A 26,619-nucleotide genomic window follows, 5' to 3' on the forward strand; every position below is an offset into this window, starting at 1 on the left:
CTATAGCCTTATTTTGGAATCTTGTTATATAAACCTATTGTCCGATTTTACAAAATATACTTTACAAAACAGTAGCCATCCTAGAGATTACAACATTTTGGCAGAAGAAAAATCCCTTGGTAGACCCCAAGTTTTAAATTGCTGATCCCTATACCCACAGAGTTTTCATGTCTCTTGGTGTAAGTAGCAGCACATGGTGGTAGTGGTAGACAGTACAGTTTTAATTATGACAATTGGTAATGAAAATTTAAGTCAATAATTTAACCCCTCTGAGACATCGTTTTCTCATCAGCAATGCTTCCCCTCTGATCCAGTTCATAAAGTAAAAGAACATTTATATAAGAGTGTCTAGGGCAGCTGCTGGCACAGAGTTAACTCCACCCATTCTGTTTCTCCTTGTTTCCTCATATAAATTGAGGAAATAAACTATTGTCTATTTGCATAATGTTAACTTTTTTGAAACACATTTTCAAGAAACTGGATTGGAGCAGGGGAATTAGGACTCAAATTGGTTCTTCAATTAAAGGGATACAAATTGGGAAGGAAGAAGTCAAACTATCTCTCTTTGCAGACGATATGATTCTTTATTTAGGGGACCCAAAGAACTCTACTAAGAGACTATTGGAACTCATAGAAGAGTTTGGCAAAGTAGCAGGATATAAAATCAATGCACAAAAATCAACAGCCTTTGTATACACAGGCAATGCCACGGCTGAGGAAGAACTGCTAAGAACAATCCCAATCACAATAGCTACAAAAACAATCAAATACCTTGGAATAAACTTAACCAAGGACGTTAAAGATCTCTACGATGAAAACTACAAAATCTTAAAGAAAGAAATAGAAGAGGATACCAAAAAATGGAAAAATCTTCCATGCTCATGGATTGGAAGAATCAACATCATCAAAATGTCCATTCTCCCAAAAGCAATTTACAGATTCAATGTGATACCAATCAAGATACCAAAGACATTCTTCTCAGATCTGGAAAAAATGATGCTGAAATTCATATGGAGACGCAGGAGACCTCGAATAGCTAAAGCAATCTTGTACAACAAAAATAAAGCCGGAGGCATCACAATACCAGATTTCAGGACATACTACAGGGCAGTAGTTATCAAAACAGCATGGTAGTGGTACAGAAACAGATGGATAGACCAATGGAACAGAATAGAAACACCAGAAATCAATCCAAACATCTATAGCCAACTTATATTTGATCAAGGATCTAAAATCAATTCCTGGAGCAAGGACAGTCTATTCAATAAATGGTGCTAGGAAAACTGGATTTCTACGTGCAGAAGCATGAAGCAAGACCCTTACCTTACACCTTATACAAAAATCCACTCAACATGGATTAAAGACCTAAATCTACGACCCGACACCAACAAATTATTAGAGAACATTGGAGAGACTCTGCAAGATATTGGCACTGGCAAAGACTTCCTGGAAAAGACCCTGGAGGCGCAGGCAGTCAAAGCCAAAATTTACTATTGGGATTGCATCAAATTGAGAAGTTTCAGTCAGGAGAGGGAAGAGGTAACAGACAGAATGGGAAAAAACATTTGCAAACTATGCTACAGATAAAGGATTAATAACCAGAATCTACAAAGAGATCAAGAAACTTCACAACAACAAAACAAACAACCCACTTAAGAGATGGGCCAAGGACCTCAAGAGACATTTTTCAAAAGAGGAAATCCAAATGGCCAACAGACACATGAAAAAATGTTCAAGATGACTAGCAATCAGGGAAATGCAAATCAAAACCACAATGAGGTTTCACCTCACCCCGGTGAGAATGGCTCACATTCAGAAATCTACCAACAACAGATGCTGGTGAGGATGTGGGGAAAAAGGAACACTAACCCACTGTTGGTAGGAATGCATATTGGTAAAGCCACTGTGGAAGTCAGTCTGGAGATTCCTCAGAAACCTGAATATAACCCTACCATTCAACCCAGCCATCCCACTCCTTGGAATTTACCCAAAGGAAATTAAATTGGCAAACCAAAAAGCGGTCTGCACCTTAATGTTTATTGCAGCTCAATTCACAATAGCTAAGACCTGGAATCAACCTAAATGCCTATCAACAGTAGACTGGATAAAGAAATTATGGGATATGTACTCTATAGAATACTATACAGCAGTAAAAAACAATGAAATCCAGTCATTTGCAACAAAATGGAGGAATCTGGAAAATATTATGCTGAGTGAAATAAGCCAGTCCCAAAGGGACAAATATCATATGTTCTCCCTGATCGGTGACAACTAACCGAGCACCAAAAAGGAAACCTGTTGAAGTGAAATGGACACTATGAGAAACAGTGACTTGATCAGCCCTTGCCCTGACTGTTGGTGAACAACTTAATACTTTATCCCTCTTAGTATTTTTTTTCTTGTTTGTTCTACTTAATACTATTGGTTGAATTCTGTAATTAATACACAGTTATTCTTAAGTGTTGAAACTTAACTGAAAAGTGATCCCTGTTAAATATAAGAGTGCGAATAACAGAGGGAAGAGATGTACAATTTGGGACATGCTCAAGCCGACTTGCCCCAAACGGTAGAGTTAGAAACATACCAGGGGATTCCAATTCAATCCCATCAAGGTGGCATGTACCAATGCCATCTCACTAATCCAAGTGATCACTTTCAGTTCACAATTGATCATAATGATAGGACTAAGAGTCAAAGGGATCACATAAACAAGACTAGTGTCTGCAAATACTAACTGATAGAATAAAAAAGGGAGAGAACGATCCAACATGGGAAGTGGGATGCACAGCAGACTCATAGAATGGCAGATGTCCTAAACAGCACTCTGGCCTCAGAATCAGCCCTTAAGGCATTCAGATCCGGCTGAAAAGCCCATGAGAGTATTTCAGGCATGGAAAGCCAGGACACTCTGTCAAAAAAAAAAAAAAAAAAAAAAAAATGACCTAAATGAAGGATCTCTGCACGTGAGGTCCCAGTGGAAGGAACGGGTCATCAAAGAAGGAGGTACCTTTCTCTGAAGGGAGGAGAGAACTTCCACTTTGACTATGACCTTGTCTAAATATGATCGGAGTTGGTGAACTCAAAAGGCTTCCATAGCCTTGGCATCTCATGAAAAGAGCCTAGGGTGATTACTGATGCCATAAACCAGAGTGTCAATTTGTTAAGTCAACAACAGGAGTCACTGTGCACTTACTCCTCATGTAGGATCTCTGTCCTTAATGTGCTGTGCATTGTGATTTAATGCTATAACTAGTACTCAAACAGTATTTTTCACTTTGTGTTTCTATGTGGGTGCAAACTGTTGAAATCTTTACTCAATATATACTAAACTGATCTTCTGTATATAAAGAGAATTGAAAATGAATCTTGATGTGAATGGAAGGAGAGAGGGAGTGGGAAAGGGGAGGGTTGCGGGTGGGAGGGAAGTTATGGAGGGGGAAAGCCATTGTAATCCATATGCTGTACTTTGGAAATGTATGTTCATTAAATAAATGTTAAAAAAAAATAAAATAAAATCTGCTGCTGACATGTAAAAAAAAAAAAAACTAAAAAAAGAAAAAATCAGTTCTTCAATATGGGACGTGGGTGTCACAAGCAGTAACTTAACCTCAATGCTCACCCAAGTTTTAATTAACTGAAATCTAAAAAGTCACATAAGGTTAGTATCTACCATTTTACACAGAATAATTCTAGCAACTTTAGTATATATATACAGGGACACTTCACTGAAAAACAAAATTGAAAGACAAGTTTGTTTTGTTGTATAAAGTTTTAAAATTCATGTTTTTCCACCATATACATTTTTGATGAACTTTTTGAAGACCCCTCATACAAGATTTCAAAATTTTCTTGAGATTTCAGAATTTTCTTGAACCCAAATAATCTTTTAATTCCATTTTTTTACTTTAAAAAATTGACTTGTACAATTGTTAAAATTGTTTTGTTTTTAATTAATTAATTTAAGATGCAGTGAAAGAAAGAGACAGATAGTGAGAGAGCTTCCACTCGCTGGTTCACTCCCTAAATGCACGCCTGGCTGAAGCTGACAGGAAGGAACTCAATCTGGGTGGCAGGAACAGAGTTTCTTTAGCTATCACCTGTTACCTCCAGGGGCTGGAATCAGGAGAATTAAAACTGAGGCTCCCCGATGTGGGATGCAGAAATCTTAACCACTAGGCTAAAAGCCTACCCCTCCACAAAGTTTCTGAAGTACCTTTGTACTCGTAGGGTTTTACTAGAATTCTCTAACAGTTAAGCACTAAATTAGCAAGTCTGGTTTAGCTCGGGTGGTCTAAAAGCTTCTTCATAAGGCAGCTGCCAGGAATTCTTGCCAAGGACTGGCCTGTGACAGCATGGGCTCAGGGACGACCACCACACCACATACCAGGGTTCCATTCATGTCCTGACTCAGGTTCTTCATCTCGCCCACAACGAAGGCAACCAGGTAGGTGCTCATCTTCACACTCTCAGCAAACTCGTCCTGAACAAGTCCGTCTTCCACGAGCACTGATGACTTCTGTAAGCAAAAGGGAAAGACAAGTCTTTAAATGCAGCAGCAAATGACAATGACAAACTGAGAAACAGAGACTTGCAATAGGAGGTAAGTACTGAAGATGCTGGCATACTTCAATCCCTGAGCACAAGAGTCTGGAGGGAGCCTGGCCCTAGGTCTGTCTGTCCTGTCCTCTTTCATCATGAGGATATACTGAGTGCACTGAAATGTTGAAGCAGTTTTCGGTCCCAATTATGGTGTTAAATAAATGTACACTAGAGACAGTAAGTAGCAGTGGTTCGGTTTCTCCCCTTCAAAGCACCACCAACCCAATTTCCCCCCTGGAATGTGTGAGTGCTCCACCCCTCTGCACCAGACACAGCCACAGAAGGAGGAGCCAGCACCGGGAAACATTCCCACCAATCTGAAGCAGCTTCCCAGAGTGCCACATAAAGACTCCCAGCAAAGGGGACAGGGGGGCATCAAAGGCAGAAGCACCAGGGAAGTCTGCAGCAGATACAAGGTAAGTGAACACAGGCCACTCTGCAGGATCTGCCAACCTTGAAGTAAGTTACATTTTGGGATACTCGGCAAGCACGCATCCACTCCTCTCAGAGAAAGATTAAGGGGAAGAGCGCAGCTGGAGTGGGGCTGTTGTAGTGCTGTCTTGTTTTAGAACAGACCACGTTCTCTGCTGCCAAGAAACGGTTGACCCCGCAGCCTGCTGGGCATGGCTGCTCCTCTCCCCCAGGCACATGGATTCTGGAGGCTCCCATCAGGCTGAGAGAACAAAAGGACCCCTAGGTTCTGTTCAGCTTAAAAACAACTCTTGGTTTCACCTGCCTTCCCGGCAGAGCTATAACTCAAGGAAGAGGCTCATGTTCTTGCAGTCCACCGACAAAGCACAATACTGATTTTGCGTTTACCAGTAAAACATAAAACTTTCATGGTTCAATGCTATCAAACACCACTGTTTATAATAGCAGGCTCACTGTGCCTCAGAAAATACCACCCTTATCTTGTACTAGCTCCCAGGACTAATATTTGCATACACTTTGTAAACAGCACACACTTCTCACTCTCTACCTATATGCTGCAAGCCCAGTTCTCTCTCTTCCCTCAAGTGCTCCTCGGGCTGCCTTGCCAACTGATCTTAAGTATTTTAGGAAAGAATATTAACATATATGATTTTAGTTATGCTGAACAGGTGCCTGGCAGAGGAATTCAATGTTCTTAAAGAAAGAGATCCACTCATTCAACATCCAAGGAGATTCAACATCCAAGGAGATTCAACATTCAAGGAGAACAGTACCTTAGGCATATTTGATAAAGCAGTGTATTGTGCATCCCTTACGATCCTGATGATAAATGTGGCTTTAAATGCTGGTTCATCAAAACAGGGAAAAGCAGATCTTGCTGCCAGAGGTTCAAACTGAGTTGCTGCGAAGTACCTAAAACAAATGCAAATTTAATCCAATAGTTATTCAGCACCTACTGAATAAACAGGGTACTCTGCCAAGGACTAGAGATACTAAGATAAACATGGTGCAATCCCAGTCATTAAATGACCACAGTCACCTGGGAGGGACAGACGTTTATACAATGGGCAGAAACTTGGGTCAGGCTGCAAATCACGTCCTAACCATGAAAAGAAACAGTGGGAACAAAGGGTAAGAAACAAATCTGGCTAAAGGTTAACACACTATAACAAAAATATTGGTACAAAAGTCTTAAGAGGGCCTTAAAAGATGAGAATACTTGAAAAGGTAGAGAACAAAGAACACTCCAGAGAGTGTTATAAGTACAGGTCCAGGGATGTGGGGTGGCTGGAGACAAGGCTACAAAGGTCTTGAGGCCAGATTGTGGCCGTCATCTGGAATACTTACATTCCGTAATAGCATCCCAGCTCCTCCACTTCAAATTCCTGCTAATGCATTGGATGCCTGCCATCCACGTGGGAGACCTGGATGGAGTTTCTGGCTCCTGGCTTTAATCTGACTCAACTGCGGATGGGAGAGCTCTCTTTCTCTCCCCCCCTCTCTCTGATAGACAATTAATAAGAAGGGTGATCATTAATTGCCACTAATCATCTGTAGATTTTTTAAAAAGATTTATTCATTTATTTGAAAGGCAGAGATACAGAGAGGGAGAAACACAGAGAGACAGATTGAGAGATTGAGAGAGAGAGAGAGAGAGAGAGAGAGAGAGAGAGATCTTCCATCTTGGTTCACTCCCCAGATGGTCCCATCAGCCAGTGCTGGGCCAGACTGAAGCCAGGAGCTTCATTCAGGTCTCCCATGTGAGTGGCAAGGGCCCAAGCACTTGGGCTATCTTCTGCTGCCTCTCCCAGGCCATTAGCAGGAAGCTGGATTGGAAGTGGAGCAGGTAGGACACAAACTGGAGCCCACATGGGATGCCAGCATTGAAGGTGGCAGTTTAAACTCGCTACGCCACAACACCAGCCCGTGAATAGATTCTGATTCCACTAAACCTCAAATTCACAACTTGCACTTTCAGGAAGGCTTTACTCTCTTCAGAGATGAAACCAAAGACCTCCTCCTCCTGTATCACAGTACCAATAGCCAAGAAGGCAAAACATGAATCCTCAGTTATAGGTTAGGGGAAGAACATCAAAAGAGACAGGAGGAAAATGCAGATTTCCAATATAAGTAGAGGAACAACACAGAGAGAGACCATCCAGAGAGCTATGTGTGCATGCCCTGCTGTACACATCTGAGGTTCAGTCAACATGGCGTGTACACAACCTCCTATTCAGATGGGGCAGCCACTCTTGCTTTCCGCGACTAGAAAGCAGGTAGAAAAGAGAGTATGGGATATGGAACCTGAAGACCCAATCTCTAGACTTCGGGCAAATCCATGATCCACATCTTAATTCTCTCATTTGTTTAATTAGGAGTAAGACAGGATTTTCTGCCAGTCACCCAGTGTTTATACTAGAATTAAAACTCTTCATAACACAAACTTGTATACCATGAAGCCCTACATAGGTGTTTATTACAAATGCCAAGATAACCACAGCTCTTCTTTTACGCTTGAAATCGCTGTACTTTTTTTCTGGTAAAGTTGTGCCCAGTTACTGTTTCCTGGTAGGAGTGCACCCAGTACCAGGTGAGACAGGCAGCAGTGAACACATGTGAGACAAGGCAAACACAGCATGTGTCTAACATTCCATTTCTCCACTGTATCCAACTTTAAACATCCTTACCTAGTCAACAGAAGATTCTGGAAGAGGGACCGTGGGACAGGGGATGATATTTAATGATATCCTTACTATTAATATAAGAGAGCCAAATTGTGGGGGGAAATGAGATTACAACATTCTAAAACAAATAAAACCTTTAGTTGCCATTAAAAGAAAGGCAATCACAACTATCTTACATAAGAGTCCGTTAGAGAAGGCTGCTATCTGATGACACGTATAAGCTGTCCTCTCTATGCTGAGTATCTCAAATCTTATTCTCTCACTGGTGACTCTATTTGCTTTAAAACATATTAGCCACATCTTCAGCACTTCTTCAAATATTGCTCTACAAGTATGAATCAGCTGGGGGTTAAGTACAAGTTGTAAGTGTTGGGGACAACAATGTACAATGAAAAAGAGCTGTGAACTAGGGAGGCAGTGCACCTGAATGGTTAAGAATGTGCTTCTGTAGCTAGAATGGCCTTGGGTTCAAGTCCTCCCTCTGCTATCTGCCATCCATAAGATGTGGGAAGAGGTGCTTAATGTACCGTTTCTTCCTCAGCTGTAAAACGGACCTAGCATTGATATCTATCATTTTAGTGGATTAAACAGGATAAAAGAAATAAAATGCTTATCACATTTCTAGCACTCCAGAACATGTGGGCTCTTATTTCATTAGATTTTAGGAAAGTGAACACGAAGTTCAACACAGTACGTGAGGGCTGTGAGAGAAAACCAAGGGCCACAGCACAAATAGTCTGGAGACAAATCCTGTCAGAAATGAGGAACTGCTGAAGGATCAGAAACCAGAGGCTGCTAAGGTTGTCTGCACTTACAGATAAGCACAGGAGTCAGCAGCTCGGTGGAAGACCGTGGGGGAAGGGAGCTATGGCAAGATTTCCCATCAGGAGGCCTATTAAATGAGGGTGCTTCTAGGTCACAAGAAATACAGTGTCTATGGACTTTTACACACAGTCTGATTGTCTAGTCAACAAGGAATAGATCCTTAATTACTTTACCTATCAGTTTAAATATTTATTCTAATTATACCTCAGAGGGAAAAGTATAAAGACTTCTCCAACATATGAAGCAAAATTAAAAATTGCTTTGAATTACAGCTTTCAGACATCCTAAAGGTATAGTCTTCCACACTTTTATCCTGTAGCATGGCACAAAGTCATGTAGGAACATTCACTTTACCCTGAGTAGACAACAAATGAACTTGTATTTTGTACATAATAGCAGAGTTTCATGATTCATTTTTAAAATAGATTTTAAAATGCCATTTAAAAATATTGCATTTCTTATTTCAAGGAACCACATTCCATTTTTTGTAGCATTCTCCTCAGCTCAATCCAGCCAGTGGCAAGAGTCAACAGTGGCCCTGTCAAAGACCACCTTACTCTGCTACACACTTATTCCTCCCACAATACACTAACAGGTAACAAAGATTCCAAGGCAATCATCTGTGCACCCCAGAGCACTGACATGACTGCTACTTAATTGTATGCAGTATGCACTGCATCTTTCCAGATTTCTGAACTACATGCCAATAAATACTAAAATTAAAGTACAAAATATATGGTCTAAAAAGTGAGCTGAAAAACATTCTTTTGTACCGTTTGTTTTTTCCAAACCAAATCCTCTCCTAGAGTTTTTTAAAAAAATGTTTACATCAGAAATCCAATAGTCAGACTGGTACTTAAAAAGAAACCAAACCAGTCAATATTAAGGATACTAAAAATGGTACATGGAAGTCCATCACAGTTCTTCCTGCCCTCTTCTTCTAAGCACCCCTGCCCCAAGTGCTGCACATTAGTAAACTGGATCTAACAGAATAATCCATACTCCGCTTCACTCTGATTCCCACAAACTGGGCAGGGTGATGAAGATTTGGATTCATCTTATACCAAAAGCTCAAGGTGACTTAAGCTTTTGCAATAGAGAATCCGACACAGAATCTTATCCATCTCTTTCCACCAGCACATGCTCCCCCACTCACACCCTGTTATAATTACACTCAAGGCTTTCACCCAGAGATGTGAGTTCTTCCAGTCACCATTCCACCAGCTGCCACATCACTGGCTAAATCACCCTCAGCCTGTGGTGTGGGCCAAGGGCCCCACTCTGCAGAGGACACAACGCAGACCAGAATCACTGAGACCTACTTTTTCTCACGATTCTCATCTGTGTAGGTGATGCCGTAAAACCCGTAGTAGGAGCGGGAAATGTTTGCCGAATATTCTATCCTCAAGCTGTAATTGTGCCCCTCAAGGAGGGCTTCCGGGGCCACAATGGCAATCTGTTCATGAAATGGATACTCCAGGATCTCAACTTGCTTTTCTTGGCTTGAAACCGTGGACATAAAGGTCACTCTTGAAATATTATGGCCTGTGCTATGAAGAATGATGTTCCATGTGGCCTGAATAGCCTGAATTGAAATTGTCACCGAGCCCCTGAATGTCATGGAGGTTAGGTTTGGATGTAGGTTAAGTTCATAGCGTAGCGGGATAACGGCCGTGGGAAGCCTCATCTGTGCCCACGGAAACAGCTTTCCATTTGTGGCAATAGGCTGAATTAGTCCCATGGACTGGTTTTTCTTATGGCAGCCTTCTTTGGTAAAGGTACACCTGGGCAGCAGGTAAATCACCATGATTACAGAAACAGCCACCACAATGACAAAAGCACAGACCACCATGGTCCTTGCAGAGGGCACCGAACAAGCCCCATCCGGGCTCTGCCTGTAGCCAGCCGCGCTGTTCCGGAGGCCTGAGCTCCTGTTCATGAAGGACATGCCCAGCAGCTTTGCAGATGACTCATAGTCCTCTTCCTCCTCGTCCATCTCATGCTCACCAAGACCCCGTACCAGCAGGCGGGACCCCCGCGGCTCATACTCCACCTCATCGGGTTCTAGAGGATGTAAACAAGGTTCTTTGGCTAAATCCACCACATCTGGTTCTTCCTCAAACATGCTGTTTTCAATCATATTCCTGGGGAGCTGCAGCCGATCTGAAAGACCAAAGCAAGGACAAGGCTCCGAGTTAGGGAACACAGTTCATAGCGAGATGTCTTCTAGCAGGGCCACATTTACTCTAAGGCTGTTCTTTAATCACCAGGACTTTTTCCCATCTCAGAACTTCTGAATTAATAAATAAGGTGCATACGACATTGAATCATCCATTTAAAATGCAAGCATAAATAATATACCACAGTCACGAAGCAAAATAGCTAAATTACCAGGCTGGAATCAGGAGAGACAGCTGAGACTACATACTAATGTCATTAACACATTCCTGCCCAACAACTTGGGTCCCTGCCCTGCACATCAGAGGGCCCTGTCTCTGGCTATGTCAGTCCCTACAGGGCAAGGAGACAGTAGAAGCAAAGCAATGTGCCCTACTTTTGGGGTCTGAACACCAGGACCCCAGAATTCCGGCTCCAAAGCCTTCAAACCTGCTTTCAGGGTGTTTGTGGGAAATATTCCCAAACTCCTTCTTTCTGGGGAGCCCTGAAAACTGTTGTGCCCATTTCTAGGCTTGATTGATGACTAAGCGACAGGATGAGCTACCATTTTTCTCCTGATATGTACCTGTCCCACACCAAATTATACACAAAACTTTTATAACTAGTCACTATAAAAAACAGATAAACCTGTTTTTCATACTTGCACAGCATTCAGAAAGTACAATACATTCCCATCCGCAACAACAGCACCTTGCGCTGGAAGTGTCAGCGGACCCTGGGGTGAGGTGGTGGGGGTACCTTTCACAAACCACCAAGAACCACCCCACTCCCCACCTAATTTGCCAAGAATCACTGAGGAAAAAAGACCAAAAAGTAGAAGTGTAAATAATATCACATATATCAATAATTCCTAGGATTAGATCATTCCATGTTAAGAAAAATCACAGGGACCGGCGCCGTGGCTCACTTGGTTAATCCTCCGCCTGCAGCGCCGGCATCCCATATGGGCGCTGGGTTCTAGTCCCGGTTGCTCCTCTTCCAGTCCAGCTCTCTGCTGTGCCCCAGGGAGGCAGTGGAGGATGGCCCAAGTGCTTGGGCCCCTGCACCCTCATGTGAGACCAGGAAGAAGCACCAGGCTTCTGGCTTCAAGATCAGCGTAGCACCGGCCGTGGTGGCCATTTGGGGAGTGAACCAATGGAAGGAAGACCTTTCTCTCTGTCTCTCTCACTGTCTATAACTCTACCTGTCATATATAAAAAAAAAAAAAAATCACAGAAGGTTAGCTTTTAGGGGATTTCAGAAGTTTTCAAACTGAAACCATCATTAACCTTTCCCTACAAGGTACTTCATATATATTTCACCCTCACAATAATTCTATAAAATGGCAAATATTCTATTTTAGACCCAAGAAAATAGAAAAACAGAAATGAACTAATTTATCTTGATAAGTCATAGAATTATTTTGTCATAAAACTTAAAATCCAATTCCAATAACTTTAAAAAGATTTACTTATGTGAAAGGCAGAATGATGCCCCTCCCACCCCTCCAAACACACACACACCTCTCTTCCATCCACAGGTTCACTCCTGAAATGCCCCAGCCAAAGCTGGGCCAGAAGGAAAGCAGGAGTCATAAAATCCATCCATTCTCCTATGTGGGTGGCATTCACCCAGTGAGTGGTACCTCAGCCATCATCCATTGCCTTTCCAGGGGCATTAACAGGAAGCTGGATTGGAAGCAAAGTAGTGGGGCCTTGAACTGGCACTCTGGCATGAGATCCAGGCATTCCAAGTGGCTGCTTAACTTGCTGTGCCATAACATCTGCCTTTAATTCCAAATTTGAGGTTCTTTCTGTAACTATATTGATTCTTCCTAAACTAATTCAACAGAAGATGAGAGCTTATAGCTAAATTATTGATTTTGCACATAGCAATGAAATTGTTAAACGTATTATTTCACCATTAGCAGCATAAAGCTTAAATAAGACCACTTAATATCTACTTTAATAGAAAAAACACTTTGTATTTTGCACTATTCAACAAATGCTAAGTAAATAGTGAGAACTCACAATCCATTGCACACAGCACTGATAAACAGTAAGATAAAATTAGTTCTACTGCTCAAACCGTGGTGTGCAGACCAGCAGTACATGTACCACATTGTGCTAGAAAGGCAGACTTTCACAGCTTCCCCTTGGATATGGAATTATGCAATTTATGTCCATGCAAGTTTGAAAAGTGCAGCCAGTCCTCACCACATCATTCCTGGGAGTGCTCTGGCCAGCTCAAACTGTCTACTCCCCAGAGAATAAGCCAAGTTTCTATTTCTTTTATTATTAATAATTTATTTATTTATATTTGAAAGGCAGATACAGAGATGGATACATAGATATCTTTCATCCTCTGGTTCCAATGGCTGCAACAGTCAGAACTGGGCTAGGCTGAAGCCGGGAGCCAGGAAATCCATAGAGGTCTTCCACAATGGGTGGCAGAACTCAAACACCTGAGCCATCATCCATTCCTTTATTAGGTGCATTAGCATGCAGCTGATAGGAAGAGGGGCTGGAACTGGCACTCTGATACGGGATGCCAGTGTTGCAGGCAGCAGTGTAACCTGTTGTGGCACGATACCCAACCTAGGCTGCTACTTCATGCTCTCTTTCACATGCCTTTGAGGTCACTACTTCCTCCTCCTACCCATCCACCTAGCAAACATCTGCCATTCCATAATGTGGCTTAACTTGCTACACTGTACATTTTTTTAAAGTTATTTTCTTTTTCCTATTATCTTTATAAAATAAATTTCCATTTCACCTTCTCTATTGCTGCTTCGCAGAGCATACAGACCCTGATGAGGATGTCTTTTCCTGCCCCTTCTCCATCCCAAACTCTGTAAACGTTATGCTACCTTCAAGTTTTCCCTGAATAAAACTTACTCATTTTCTAGGTCTGAGTTTAGTAAGCAACTATCTATCCATCTCCTGTGAATGGTCTGAAAATGGAAGAAGGGTTGTTAACAGTCTGCTTCTCTCTCTGCAGTGCCTTTCATGGTTGTGTTTTCGGAGACCACTCACATCATTAATGGAGCAAACACTACAGCTCTCCAATTTCCTTAAAAAACTAGCTCTTTCCACAATGACACCGCATCCTCCCTACTTGAACTTATTCAATAAAATATGAGAGCTTATACCTGAATCTTTCATTGAGTACCTGGCAGTGAAGTTGCTCACTGGTTAGACATTTCCTGGGGCAGTTTTTCAGTACCTAGCACAGTGCTATGGATTTATTGCTTAATTTCATTTTTATTTTAAAATGCACAAAAGGCTTTTTCTGACTTTTTGATCTCACATGGGGAGATGATGCTAAGGTATCTGCCCACATACTTTCTTGCGTGTCGGACCTGATGTAGACAACAACGTGATCTGGGCAGTATGGTTTTTTAAAATATATTTCTAAGCTAACTCTGGGTAGAATCTCAGCTTAGTACTTAGTGCATTCTCATCTCTGAATTTTGTTCCCTCAGGACTCTGCTTTAGTATTTTTTGGTTCTTCAGCCATGCCCAAGGAACATGGGGACACAGTGGGTTAGGTTGCTGCGTGCCATGCAGCATCCCATATCGGAATGCCTGTTCAAGTCCCGGCTGCTTGGCTTCTGATCCAACATGCCCACTAATGCATCTGGGAAAGCAGAAGAAGATAAGTCAAGTGCTTGGGTTCCTGACACCCATAAAGGAAACCAGGATGGAGTTCTGGGCTCCATGCTTCGGTCTGGTCCAGCCCTGACTGTTGTGGCTACTTGGGGAGTAAACCAGTGGATGGTAGTTCTGTCTGTCTCCCTCTCTCTCTTTCAAATAAATAAATCTTTTTTCAAAAAGAATGAATGAGGTAAGCCAAGGGACTGTCTGCAGATGATTAAATTAGATCTTCTGACAAGGACTCAGTTAGATGTCTACCAAAACCCAGGTAACTTACTACTTAGCACCCAGGTTAATACCTATGTAGAATGTTAATCTTTCACCAATGGAGATTTACTTCACATCAGAAGCCGACTTTTTGGTGTATATAAGCCTATCAACTTAAATATGTCACTTTTATTACACACTTCCATGAAGACTGTACTTCAAGGCTGTGTAAGAAAATATTGGTTTGATTCTGAAGCCAGTTCTTTGATTTTAACATAAATTATAACATATGATTACCTCCTGTTTTAATATGATTTATTCCTACTAAAAGATAGTATCCTACAGAAACAGAGGGTTTTCTCAAGCCTCTTAAATCCCCATATACAAGCTATCTATAAGCGAAAAGCTCCTGGTTGAAACGTTTCCGTTTTAAATAACAGAAGCCCATGTGGTTACAATCTAAGAAAACTGAAGAGGTTGCTTTCCATCAGCTCCTTTTCGTGGTTCCTGGACCCGTGCCAATCCGCAAACTGTTTGGTACCCATCTGTGACAGGGTACACACGGAAAAGCAGTATCCAAAAACTTTTACAACAATTTGACAAAGTGATTCACTGTTGAGTTTAATAATGTTTAAATTAGGTTTACATTTTGCATGTCTTTTCCATTCCATTTCTATGATTAGTTTTTTATGTTACAAGATTTCTGTAACAAAAGTAAAAAGCAAACCTTGGTTCTTCAGATTGGATAGTTTGTGAAGCAGTGTGTCACACTATCACTGTAACAGCAATCTATCTCAAGACAAAGCCCTCAACTGTGACAGTAGCAGTGGAAGTGAGGAGGAAGAAATGATTACACATCATGCTAAACACATAAAGTGCATGACAAATGCCCCCTTGAACTGGACAGACCTTTAGGGTGCAGAGCAAGCAAGAAGTCTCAATTCCCTACACACATTTGGCTTAGGTAACTGGGAGCAGGAACGCCATTCACTGAGCTTGAGAATATAGGTTTTTACATTCTTTTTCTCCCCCTCGCTCCTTCCTGTCCCCCAACTCCGTCCCTCTGAGGCAAGGAAGGGGTAAAGTCAGGATTCTAAAATGGGATTATAGGGACCTGCGCTGTGGCGCAGCGGGTAAAGCTGCCGCCTGCAGTGCCAGCATCCCATATGGGTGCCGGTTTGAGTACTGGCTGCTCCACTTCTGATCCAGCTCTCTCCTATGGCCTGGGAAGGCAACAGAAGATGGCCACATTCCTTTGGCCCCTGCACCCGTGTGGGAAGACCCAGAGGAAGCTCGTGGCTCCTGGCTTCTGACTGGCATAGCTCTGGCCATTGCAGCCACCTGGGGAGTGAACCAGCAGATGGGAGACCTCTCTCTCTGCCTCTGCCTCTCTGTAACTCTGCCTTTCAAATAAATAAATAAATAAATTTTTTTAAAAATGGGATTATAAAATGGGATATGAGGGGCCGGTGCTGTGCTGTAGGGGTAAAGCTGCAGCCTGCAGTGCTAGCATCCTATATGGGCACCGGTTTGAGTCCCAGCTATTCTACTTCCAATCCAGCCCTCTGCTATGGCCTGGGAAAACGGAAGATGACCCAAGTGTTTGGGGCCCTGTAACTGCATGGTAGACCTGGAAGAAGCTCCTGGCTCCTGGCTCTGGATCGGTGCAGCTCTAGCCATAGTGGCCATCTGGGAAGTGAACTAGCAGATGGAAGACACCTCCTCCCCACTGCCTCTGCCTCTAACTCTGCCTTTCAAATAAATAAATAAATCTTTAAAAAGCCAGATGGGATATGATACATCTGATATACTTGTCAGGCTACTAGTTGGAAATGTTTAATAGCATTAATATAAATCATTAATGGAGTTGAATCAATAATTAATATTAATAAATTAATAGAGTTGAGTGCCTGAGTTTAGATGGAAGTTTAAATCCTGGTTCTTTCAACTGACCATTCGATTTCAAACAGGTTATTTCTCTTAACCTCATTTTCCTCACTATGAATGTGGAAAACATTACTATTTTGTAGGATTGCTATATGGATTGTGTTATATGGGTTCAGGTTTCTGAATTACGTGTGTGTTCGTGATCATTAAAAGCAAGCAGATGGATGAGACTACTGAAAAGGAGCCTGGATCCCAGGAGCACCAGCACCCAAGAGGAGGGCAGAGGAAGAGAGGCAGCACAGAGAACAGGAAGGGAAGTCCACCCGGCAGCATCCCAGAAGCCAAAGGCAGGGTCTCAACCAGAAGGAAGCAGTCACCATTAATATCTCACAAAGGTCAAGGAAAATGAGGCCTCAAGAGGCCTCTGCATTTAGCAATCAAGGTACCAGTGGCATACAAGGGTTACTTTCAGGGCCTGATTCCAGCCGGCCAAAGACAAAATGGAAAGTTGAAAAGGCTAAGCAAAGACTGTAGACTGTTCTTTCAAGGAACACACGCATGTATCAAGGAAAAAAACACCAGGATCAAAATAAAGGAAAATATAGTGTAGAGAAGAATAAAATCCTTTTTTGCTTGTCTATGTTTAAAATGGGAGCAACTTGGGGCTGGAGCTGTGGCACAGTGGGTTAAAGCCCTGGCCTGAAGCACTGGTATCCCATATGGGCGCCGGTTTGAGACCCAGCACTTCCACTTCTGATCCAGCTCTCTGCTATGGCCTGGGAAAGCAGTAGAGGATGGCCCAAGTCCTTGGGCCCCTGCACCTGTGTGGGAGACGCGGAAGAAGCTCCTGGCTCCTGGCTTCAGATTGGCACAGCTCCAGCCGTTGCAGCCAATTGGGGAGTGAACCAGTGGATGGAAGACTCTCTCTCTCTCTCTCTCTGCTTCTCCTCTCTCTATGGAACTGTGACTTTCAAATAAAAATAAATTTTAAAAAATGGGAGCAACTTAAGCATGTAATTCTGTGGAAAGGAAAAGTAAAGACAAAGTGTGAAAGTGGAGGAATAGGAGAGGGGAAATGCTGGAGCAACAGTACAGGGGCAGAGCGAGGGATCGCAGGATTGCCAACAGAGGGATGAACCTGCAAGGGAGCTGGGCACATGCTTCCTCCTGGAGGACACTGGGTGAGACAGACGCGTCCTTGTCTGAGAGACAGCAGCACACAACCTTCACATTCTCTATGACAGTGGAAGCCAAGCATCTGCCTAGAGCCACAGACAATGGCAGGAAAGGCAGAGGTGGCCGAGGAGAATAACAATATGAAGAAAGAATGTTAATGCCATGGGAAAGGACCTGGAGTAGTGATCCAGGGGCAGAGTATGGCTGAGAAGGTCAGCAAGTCCAGTGGGATTTGTTGGACACCGATCTCCGTAACAATCCTCAGCAGCACTTGCAGGGTCTGACAGAGAAGCAAGTGTGTTATGTGTATTCTTTCATAGTTAAAAAGTTAATGAAAGCGTTTCAAGAGGATGCATGTAGGGTTAAACATGTAGAGAGGAAGTGTTGAGAAACAAGGTACAGTGTACAGAGGGCGTGACTTAGAAGTCAGGATGGAAGGTAAAGCCATGACAGACATGGCAAGAATGTGAATGAAAAAGAGCAAACATCCACAGCCTTTAATCCCTTTAAGCCACCACATTTTCTGAGACAAGCAAATGGAATGGGATGTATTTTCAAATCAAGAAACCCAAAACAGGAGCCAGCATTGTGGCATAGCAGGTTAAGCCACCGCCTGTGACACTGGCATCCCATGTGGATGTAGGTTTGTGAACTGCTCCACTTGCGATTCAGTTCCCTGCTAATGGCCTGGGAAAGCAATGGGAGGTGGCCCAAGTGCTTGGGCCCTTGCCACCCACATGGGAGACCTAGGTCAAGCTCCTGGCTTCAGCCTGGCTCAGTCCTAACTGCTGCAGCCATCTGGAGAGTCAACCAGCAGACAGAGGGTCATTCTCTCTGGCTGTCTCCCTAACTCTTTCAAATTATCAATCTTAAAAAAAAGAAGAAGAAGAAGAAGAAGACAAAGTCAGAACAACTTTAAAAGGATAGGACTAACCTAAAGAAGTCTTATTGGGCAGACACAAGGCTTGCTATATTCAAATGGGACTCCAAGAAGAAAGAATTCTTCTTCTGAGGTCCCTCCAACATATTTACTTAAAGCTAAAGCTCCAAGTACGAGACAACGTTTATTTCTTACAGATCATTTCCAGTTGGAAAAGTCATTAATTATCTTACATCAAGAAGAGATTTTATTTTCCAGAAGTTTAGACTGGGGCCAGTGTTGGGGCACAGCAGGTTAAGCTGCAGCTAGCATCTTGTATCAGAGTACTGATTTGAATTCCACCTGTTCCACTTCTGATCCACTCCTTGCTCATGTGTCCGGGGAAAGCAGCAGATGATGGCCCAAGTGCTTAGGTCCTGCCACCACATAGGAGACCTGGAGTTCCAGCTTCTGGCCTCAGCCTGGCCCAACCTCAGCCCTTATGGCCATTTGAAGAGAGAACCAGTGGATGGAGTATCTGTCATTCTGTCTATCCTTCTCTTTTCCTGTCATTCTGCCTTTAAAATAAATAATTTTTTTTAGAAAAAAAAAGTTTAGGTTTAACAAGAAAAGAAAAAGGTCAGAACTTAGAACAAAGGAAATTTACTTTTTCTGTATGGGTCTAATCAGACAAAACCTTAACCAGTCTCACAAACCAACACTTCAAGAAAAGCTCTCCTATTAATCAGCTCTCCTATTAAACAGTGGCCCTGTTCAGTTACAAGTTTAGATATACCATCACCCCACTAGAACTTGAAGGGCAGTCATTAACAAAGAACAAGTCTGAAGATGTACAAGGCTCTAAGTAGCCCCTTCCCTGGAACACACTGGTGCTCACCCCTCACTGTCCAGGCAGTGCCATCACACACACACACACACACACAGCCAGTTCTACAAGCATTTCTACTCAACTCCTACCAAACAGGGCTTTGTAAAAAACCACCTCGAATTTTCCAGCTGAGATGTTCACGGCTGTGACCCTTAATGTAAGGTCCAAATAACGTCCCTTTACCCACTGCCCTCCCATCGCAGTCTGTCTCCTTCATAATGAAGAAAGATGTAATGGATGACTGGAGGTGGGAGGCAGGAAGAATACAGAGAAATCATTTAGTCCATGAGTACCATAAACTCATATCACTTTGTTTAGTTCTAACTATGAGATATTAAGCTTGACGCTTCCCTTTTCAGCTACTAAGTCTACTTCAAATCGCCACAGGAGACTTCTACTTCCAATGTGACAGAGTATTGGTTCCAGAATATTCCTCCTCTCATAAACAACTACTAAACTGGAAAAAACGATGCAACTGTTTTCATACACTAAATAACAGAGCAAGATTTGACCTCGGAGAAAGGAAAAGAGTTGGTCCACAACCTCTCTGGTTCTTGGCCTTGGGACAGTTTCCAATCGTGGTAGTGCAAGCTGGATTCCCAGTCTACAGCCAGGCAGGCAGATGGAGATCAGAACACCAGGGAAGAGGCCGCCGGGTAGGGGGTGGGCAGAGACTCAAACAAGGGTTTCCTGAGAGTCCTTGGCCAAATGACATGACAGGAGGTGTACAAAAGAGTACCTGCAGGAAGGTTAAGATGGAACAGAAATACCAGAGGGCAAGCAGCGTCGGGAAATACTGGCAGTCTCACCCAGCCAGAGCAAAGAGAACTCATTAACACTGGGCATCAACTTGAAACACCAAACAGGCCCAAGTCTGGCAGTGACAGCCATATCCCACAGTAAGACCCACTGAACATCCATGTAAGAAAGCTCAACACCAAGCCCTAATAAAACCCTCAAGGGAAGACGAACTGGAGGATGAGTCATGCTAAGTTACAGGGCCTGAGAATCACGCTGAACTTTCCACAGATCTGGCCTAACAAACTACAAAACCAAGCCTAGGGGGTGAGCATTTAGCTTGGCAGGTAAAACATCAGTTAACTTGCCAACATCCCACATCAGAATATCTGGGTTATTCAATACTTGGCTTGACTCCTGTCAGCAGCTTCCTGCTAATGCCAGACACTGGGAGGCAGCAGTGATGCTCAAATCATTGGGTTCCTACCACCCACAGGGGAGGCCTGGAGTGTCTTCCCAGCTCCCAGTTTTGGGCAAGCCCAGCCTGGCTATGGCAGGCATTTGGATAGTGAACCAATAAATGGGGAGGTCTCTCTCTCCAAAAAATCCAGCATCTCAGCAAGGTGCCAACACTGTTTAACATATTAAAAGATTCCTAGACAATCAATGAAACAAGAAGAAATGCAACCCATAAGAAACATAAAGTGATTACAAATTGACTTTAAGGTCACCCAGACTTGCATTCAGCAAAACTTTTGGAACAGCTAAAAGTGTCAAAGAGTAAAGAAAAAATTTAGAAACAAAGAAGGAGACTATGAAAAAGAACCAAAAGGGAAGAAAAAATGGAAATTTTAAAACTGAAAGTTTCAACAACTAAAATGAAAAATTCACTGAGCAGACCTAATAGCAAATTAGAGACAGGAGGAGAAGAGTCCATGAACTTTGACAGATTATTAGAAATTAGGAAACAACTATCAACTTAAGCTTTCCAAATCCAGTAAAAATATCCTCAGAACTAAGGGTAAAATAAAGACATTTTCAGATAGAAGAAAGCTGATGAAATTCATCTCTACTACGCATTTTCAAAAATTTTAAAGGTGGTTCTTCAGGATGAAGGGAAATGATACCAAATGGAAACTCACATCTTCAGGAAGGAAGGGCTACCAGAAATTGTATGTAAGTATTAAAAATAAAAGAGCATGTTGTTTATTCTTCATATAATTTACTTAAAAGACTATCTTTTAAAATCACATTAAAGCCAAAGATGGCATGGTGAACACTTTTGCAACATATATAGAGATAAAAGGTATACCAAGAACACAAAGAAGAGAGAAGTTGAGTAAGAGGATTTGAGTCACATTTGTGTACTGAGAAATGGGACGTATCAGGTAAGAAGTACAGGGTATAAAGCAGGAAGAACAAAGGTCAGGTTTAAAATGTGAAGTGGTAAAATATCGACTGTACACAAACTTCAGTAAATTAAGGATGCATATTATTAGCCCTCAAATAAATAATGAAAAAGCAATTTTAAGAGATATATACTTATGAATCTATTAGAGAAAATAAAAAGAAATACTAAAAAATACTCAACTGACCCAAAAAGAGGCATTAAAGGAGAAACAAAAACAAAGTGGGCAAATGAAGACTGGCAAAATGGTAGACCTGAACTCAACTATTTAAATAATTACATTAATTGTAAATAGGTTATATATTCCAACTTAGTGAAAGAGATTATCACACAGAAAAAAAAAAAAAAGTTAGAATCAACTATATACTGTCTAGAGACAAGTATTTTAAATGTAAAGACCCAAAACAGGTTAACGAAGCAGAAGGAAATTTTATAAGGATAAAAGGAGAAATTCAACTGCATAAGACATCAAAACAGAAAATGGCAAAACTCAAGAGAAAAAAAATCTGCAAACACAGGTGGAGGTTTTCTTGCTTTTCTCTTCAAAACTGATAGAACAAGTAAATAACACGGAAGTGAGGTTACGGAAGAGCTGAACAATACTATCACCTGATATGACCTGCCTAACTGGCACCAAGAAAACATTAAAGCAAAAAATTACAGGCTATATGTGGAACATTCACCAAGCTGGAATAAAATATAATCAGTTTCAATAAGCTTCAAAGGACTGAAATAGTCTTTTTAGAGACTTTGGTCTTGGACCACAATGGAAACAACTAAAAAATCATTAGTAAACAGATAGACAACCTCTAGATATTTGGAACACCAAAAACTTCCTAATAATTCATGGGTCGGGGCTGACACTGTGGCACAGTAGGTTAATTAACTGTCACTTATGATGCCAGTTATCTCCTATTGGAGTGTTGGTTCAAGTTCCAGCTGCTCCATTTCCAATACAGGTCCCTGTTAATGCCTCTGGGAAGGCAGTAGATGTGGCCCAAGTACCTGAGTCCCTGCCATCCATGTGGGAGATCAGCATGGAGTTCCTGGTTCCTGGCTTCGGCCTGGACTAGTCCTGGCTGCTGCAGCCTTTTGGGAACTAAACCAGCAGATGGACGACCTCTATCTCTTTCAAATAAATAAGTAAATCTTTAAAAAGAAAATTCATACATCAAAGAAGGACACCATAAGAAATCTGGAAAGCATTTTAAACTAATAACAATTTAAAAATATCAAAATCTGAGAGATAGGTATTGCTTTAAAGCACTTGTTAGAAAAAAATGATTTAAGTTTACATCCCAAGAAGCTAAAAAAGAATAGCAAATTAAGCCTAAGCAAGTAGAAGAAATACTAAAGAACAGAGCAGTAATCAGCAAACTAGAAAACAGATCAATAACAGAAAATTAAGGCAGGAAAAACCGCTGCTAGAGGGCAGGAACACAGTGGTTTTGGCTTTAAAACACATGCTTCTGGAAACTGACCTAAAACTCCACACATATTAAGGCCTGCTGGATCTCCAAGATCAGTTTTTCATATCTCCTCAAAAGTCTAGCTAGTGCCAGGGACAAATGTAAACTAGGTCACAGGCTAGAGACGGAGCCTATTAACAAACCCGGCATCCACACCTGTCCCTCTTTCAAGAATACCTGGCAAATGCAGTCATTTAGCCACTGGCCCAAATCAGGAAAATACAGATGATCTCCCCCTCCTCTCCATGAAAAAAGTTTGAACAGTTTCTCTGTAAACTCATGTATTTATAATGAAGCAAAGAGGTACTATTTAAAGGAAACTTCATGATCTCATCAAAAGTCAAAAAGCATTCTTAAGTAAAAAACTACTTAACCATCTCTGTATTTGGACTTTTTTTTTTTTTTTTTCTTAAAAAAAGGGAACCTCTTTGTAAGTGTCCATTCAAAATTTCAACTGCATACTTCTGTGTAGATAGGCACCTAATTTGAAATTCTTCATTTAAGGTAATCACACCTCTTGGTTCATCCTGCACCAAACAGTTCAGGTTACAGCTGCATGAAATTAATCTCCATGGTTAGTGCCTTTGTTCTGAATCTCCAACACCAGGCCTATATATAAACCGTTAGTCCTCAGCTCTCAGCCCTGCTTCCACTAATCCGGAGCACACGTAGCCAAGCCCAGTGCCCGCTCTGCCTCTGCCCAGTGTGTGAGGTGTACACGTGTTAGACATCTTGGTTTCCCTCAAACAGGCACGGCTGCTACAGCCACTTTGCACCCTTTTCCCACCCTCTTCACTCTCCTCATCAGACAGGCTTCATTTTTTTCTCTCTCTTTATTATCCCAGCCCAATGTAATTTTTTTAAACTCCTAATTTTTTTTTCACCTTTTAAAAAAACTAAGACTGGAATAAATGTCTTAGTCTGACCAATTTTACTCCTAAAACAGTGCTCCATAAAATTAAGGTATATAACTATTTTCTTGGGATAAAAAGGTTAGAAGGACTGAAATAAGCATTTAAATGGGCCCAGAAAAAAAATTACACAGAATTTCCACAGATAGCACTTCTCATATATTCATTTTCCCCAGGGTGACTCCTTGGACCAGCAAAGAAAATTAACTTTATTTACAGTAAACTTCACATTACCTAGACATCTAAAGTCATTCTGCCAATCTGCACAGTCATCCAGTACAGGCTTGCTTCTTGGTAGCCACTGAACAGAGTTTTGTTTATAATTAGCTGTGCAGTGTTAATTACACTGTGGCCCTGCCAATGTTCTGCAGAGGTTATAGTGAGAGATCAAAAGTCATTCCAGACTTATGAGTCACCTCACTCTCTCAACTCTACATACCGCCTGCAGCCTCTCAGATCTGGAGAATGGAAACGGAGTACTCTACCTGCCTGTCCTGCCTTTCACATTCAGAATGAAACACTGAGTCCCAAAATCTGCTCCAACTTTTCTAGAATGGGCACATTTTAATCCTGGTAACTTTTTTATTTATAAAATAGAGGCTGACAGAGAGGTTTAGGAAAACCTCAGAGTCCGGTTGCGCTATAGAAAAAGGAATTGCTATAGAGGTAGATGGCAATTATAAATTTTGCTTCAAATTGGAAATTCCTCTAGAAAGGGACTCTTAGGTCATCTTCATATTCACAGTGCCTAGCAGAGAAGTCTGCAATAAATGTTGAAATGAACATTAGCAATACCCAATGTGTATTAAGTAATGACAATTACCTCCATGTCCATGCAGATGCACTGAGGCACGGAACAAGACAGAATGCATTCACCAGCTATGAAGTTAACAAGGACCCTCCAACACCTGCTGTGGGCTGGGTCTTAAATCAGCAAGGCTTCCTAGTACTTCAGTGATTCTGGGCTCTAACTCACTGCATTTCAATTCTCCCAGACACCTGGTCTTACTACATTTCCCATTTATTCAAACCTGGTGCATATTTTAAATCAATCATGATTTAGGAAGCAAAAAATTGTAGTGAAAGGAAAACTGGGGACTTCAGTCTTGTTTCCACCACTCGGAGGATACTGGAAACCTCAGTTTTCTCAGTGGTAAAATGGGAATAAGAAGTGCTCTCTCTCCTTACAGGATTCAAAGGGAAAGAGTGTTTGAACAATTCACAAACTATGAAGAGCTATATTAATAAAGAGTTCCTTGCCATTATATTAAATAGTAAGGATAGGAGCTTCAAAATAATAAGCAAATAAATAGATCTCTTACTTTTAAGTCAAGTATATTAACTGTTTCTCTTAAGATGCATTAGCATAATTTCTCCTCTCCCACCTTTTACTACGAAAAACTATGTTTTTTTAAAAACAATTATTTATTTATTTAATAGGCAGTTAGAGAGGCAGAGGCAGAGAGAAGCCTTCCATCCACTGGTTCACTCCCCAGATGGCTGCAACGGCTGGAGCTGGGCTGATCTGAAGCCAGGAGCCAGGAGCTCCTTCCAGATCTCTCACGTGGGTGCAGGGGCCCAAAGACTTGGGCCATCTTCTACTGCTTTCCCAGGCCACAGCAGAGAGCTGGATCAAAAGTGTAGCAGCCGGGACTAGAACTAGTGCCCATATGGGATGCTGGCACTGCAGGTGTCAGTTTTACCTGCTATGCCACAGCGCCACCCCAAAAAAATTATGTTTAAGCATCATTTGCAGCACATAAGTGGATGAATTCATAAAGTATGAAGAGTCACGAACCCTCTATTTGGCTTGGGTCCCAAAAATACCAAGTAATGAAGAGAAGCAACAGCGCTGAACAGTTGAGGTCTTTTAGGACCAGATACAGCAGTGCTTGTATAGGACCCTGGCTGCCTTGGAAACTGAGATATTATCTGTTTCACAGAGATTTTAGTGCACAGATTTTACATTTTAAATTGTCTGAGTGCTTAAAGATGTTACAGTGGCTCCCAAAACATCCCTTGGGATTAAGTGCATCTAAAGGCCACACTCGTTTGCCCAGAGTGCATCTGTGCTCAGATATCCGATGACAGCTACGATTTGTAAGAAGGCAATTTAAATTTATATAATGCTTACTTTTCTGGCTGAAATAATCTAAAGTGAAGCATTACATAGACATTGATTTACTTTACCGAACCAAAGCACTCAGTTAATAAATTGTCCACCATCTTCAAATTCTCCACTGTGTTTTATTTATTGAGTCTAATCACAGCTGCTACTTTCTGTGCAGTTCCATAGTCCTGAGCAAAACCCCACATTTCAGTGCTAGAAAGAAGCAATGATGAACTGCTTGCTGTTTGAATTTTGCAGTTTTGAAGCCCACTGTTTTAAAGACCAAGAACCTTTGATGAAAAGGAGAAATTCTGCTAGAGAAGGCCAATGATCAACAAGGGTAAAACACAGAAATGAGAATTACAGCACACGTGCTGTGAAATCTGTCAAAGATACAGGGTTGACTAAGTACTTTTAGTGTAATTCAAACTCTAAGTGTAAAACAAGAGCAAAAAAAAAAAAAATGAGAGAAGTCATTTCCTTCATTAAAGGAAGGAAATTTTCTACTCAGCAAACAAGGCAGAAGTTCTCCAACCTATAACCACTTAAACCTCCACATTATCTAATGTTCTCCATCTCCCTGCAAGGCATCTCCTGGCACCTAGTGACTAC

The 26,619-nt window shown here is 41.8% G+C and overlaps 1 protein-coding gene across 1 annotated transcript in view; it reads right to left on the reverse strand.

The window, feature by feature from the left end:
* Positions 1-26,619, reverse strand: part of LNPEP (leucyl and cystinyl aminopeptidase) — a 108,481-nt gene that overhangs the window by 51,052 nt on the left and 30,810 nt on the right. The window contains exons 2-4 of the mRNA XM_062212366.1: positions 9,863-10,703; positions 5,805-5,943; positions 4,385-4,516 (exon numbers count right to left, since the gene is read on the reverse strand). Of these exons, the coding sequence (XP_062068350.1) occupies positions 4,385-4,516; positions 5,805-5,943; positions 9,863-10,703 (1,112 nt within the window). The remainder of the gene's footprint in view (positions 1-4,384; positions 4,517-5,804; positions 5,944-9,862; positions 10,704-26,619) is intronic.

Source organism: Lepus europaeus, chromosome 15 (genome assembly GCF_033115175.1).
Source record: "Lepus europaeus isolate LE1 chromosome 15, mLepTim1.pri, whole genome shotgun sequence".
Classification (NCBI taxonomy): domain Eukaryota; kingdom Metazoa; phylum Chordata; class Mammalia; order Lagomorpha; family Leporidae; genus Lepus; species Lepus europaeus.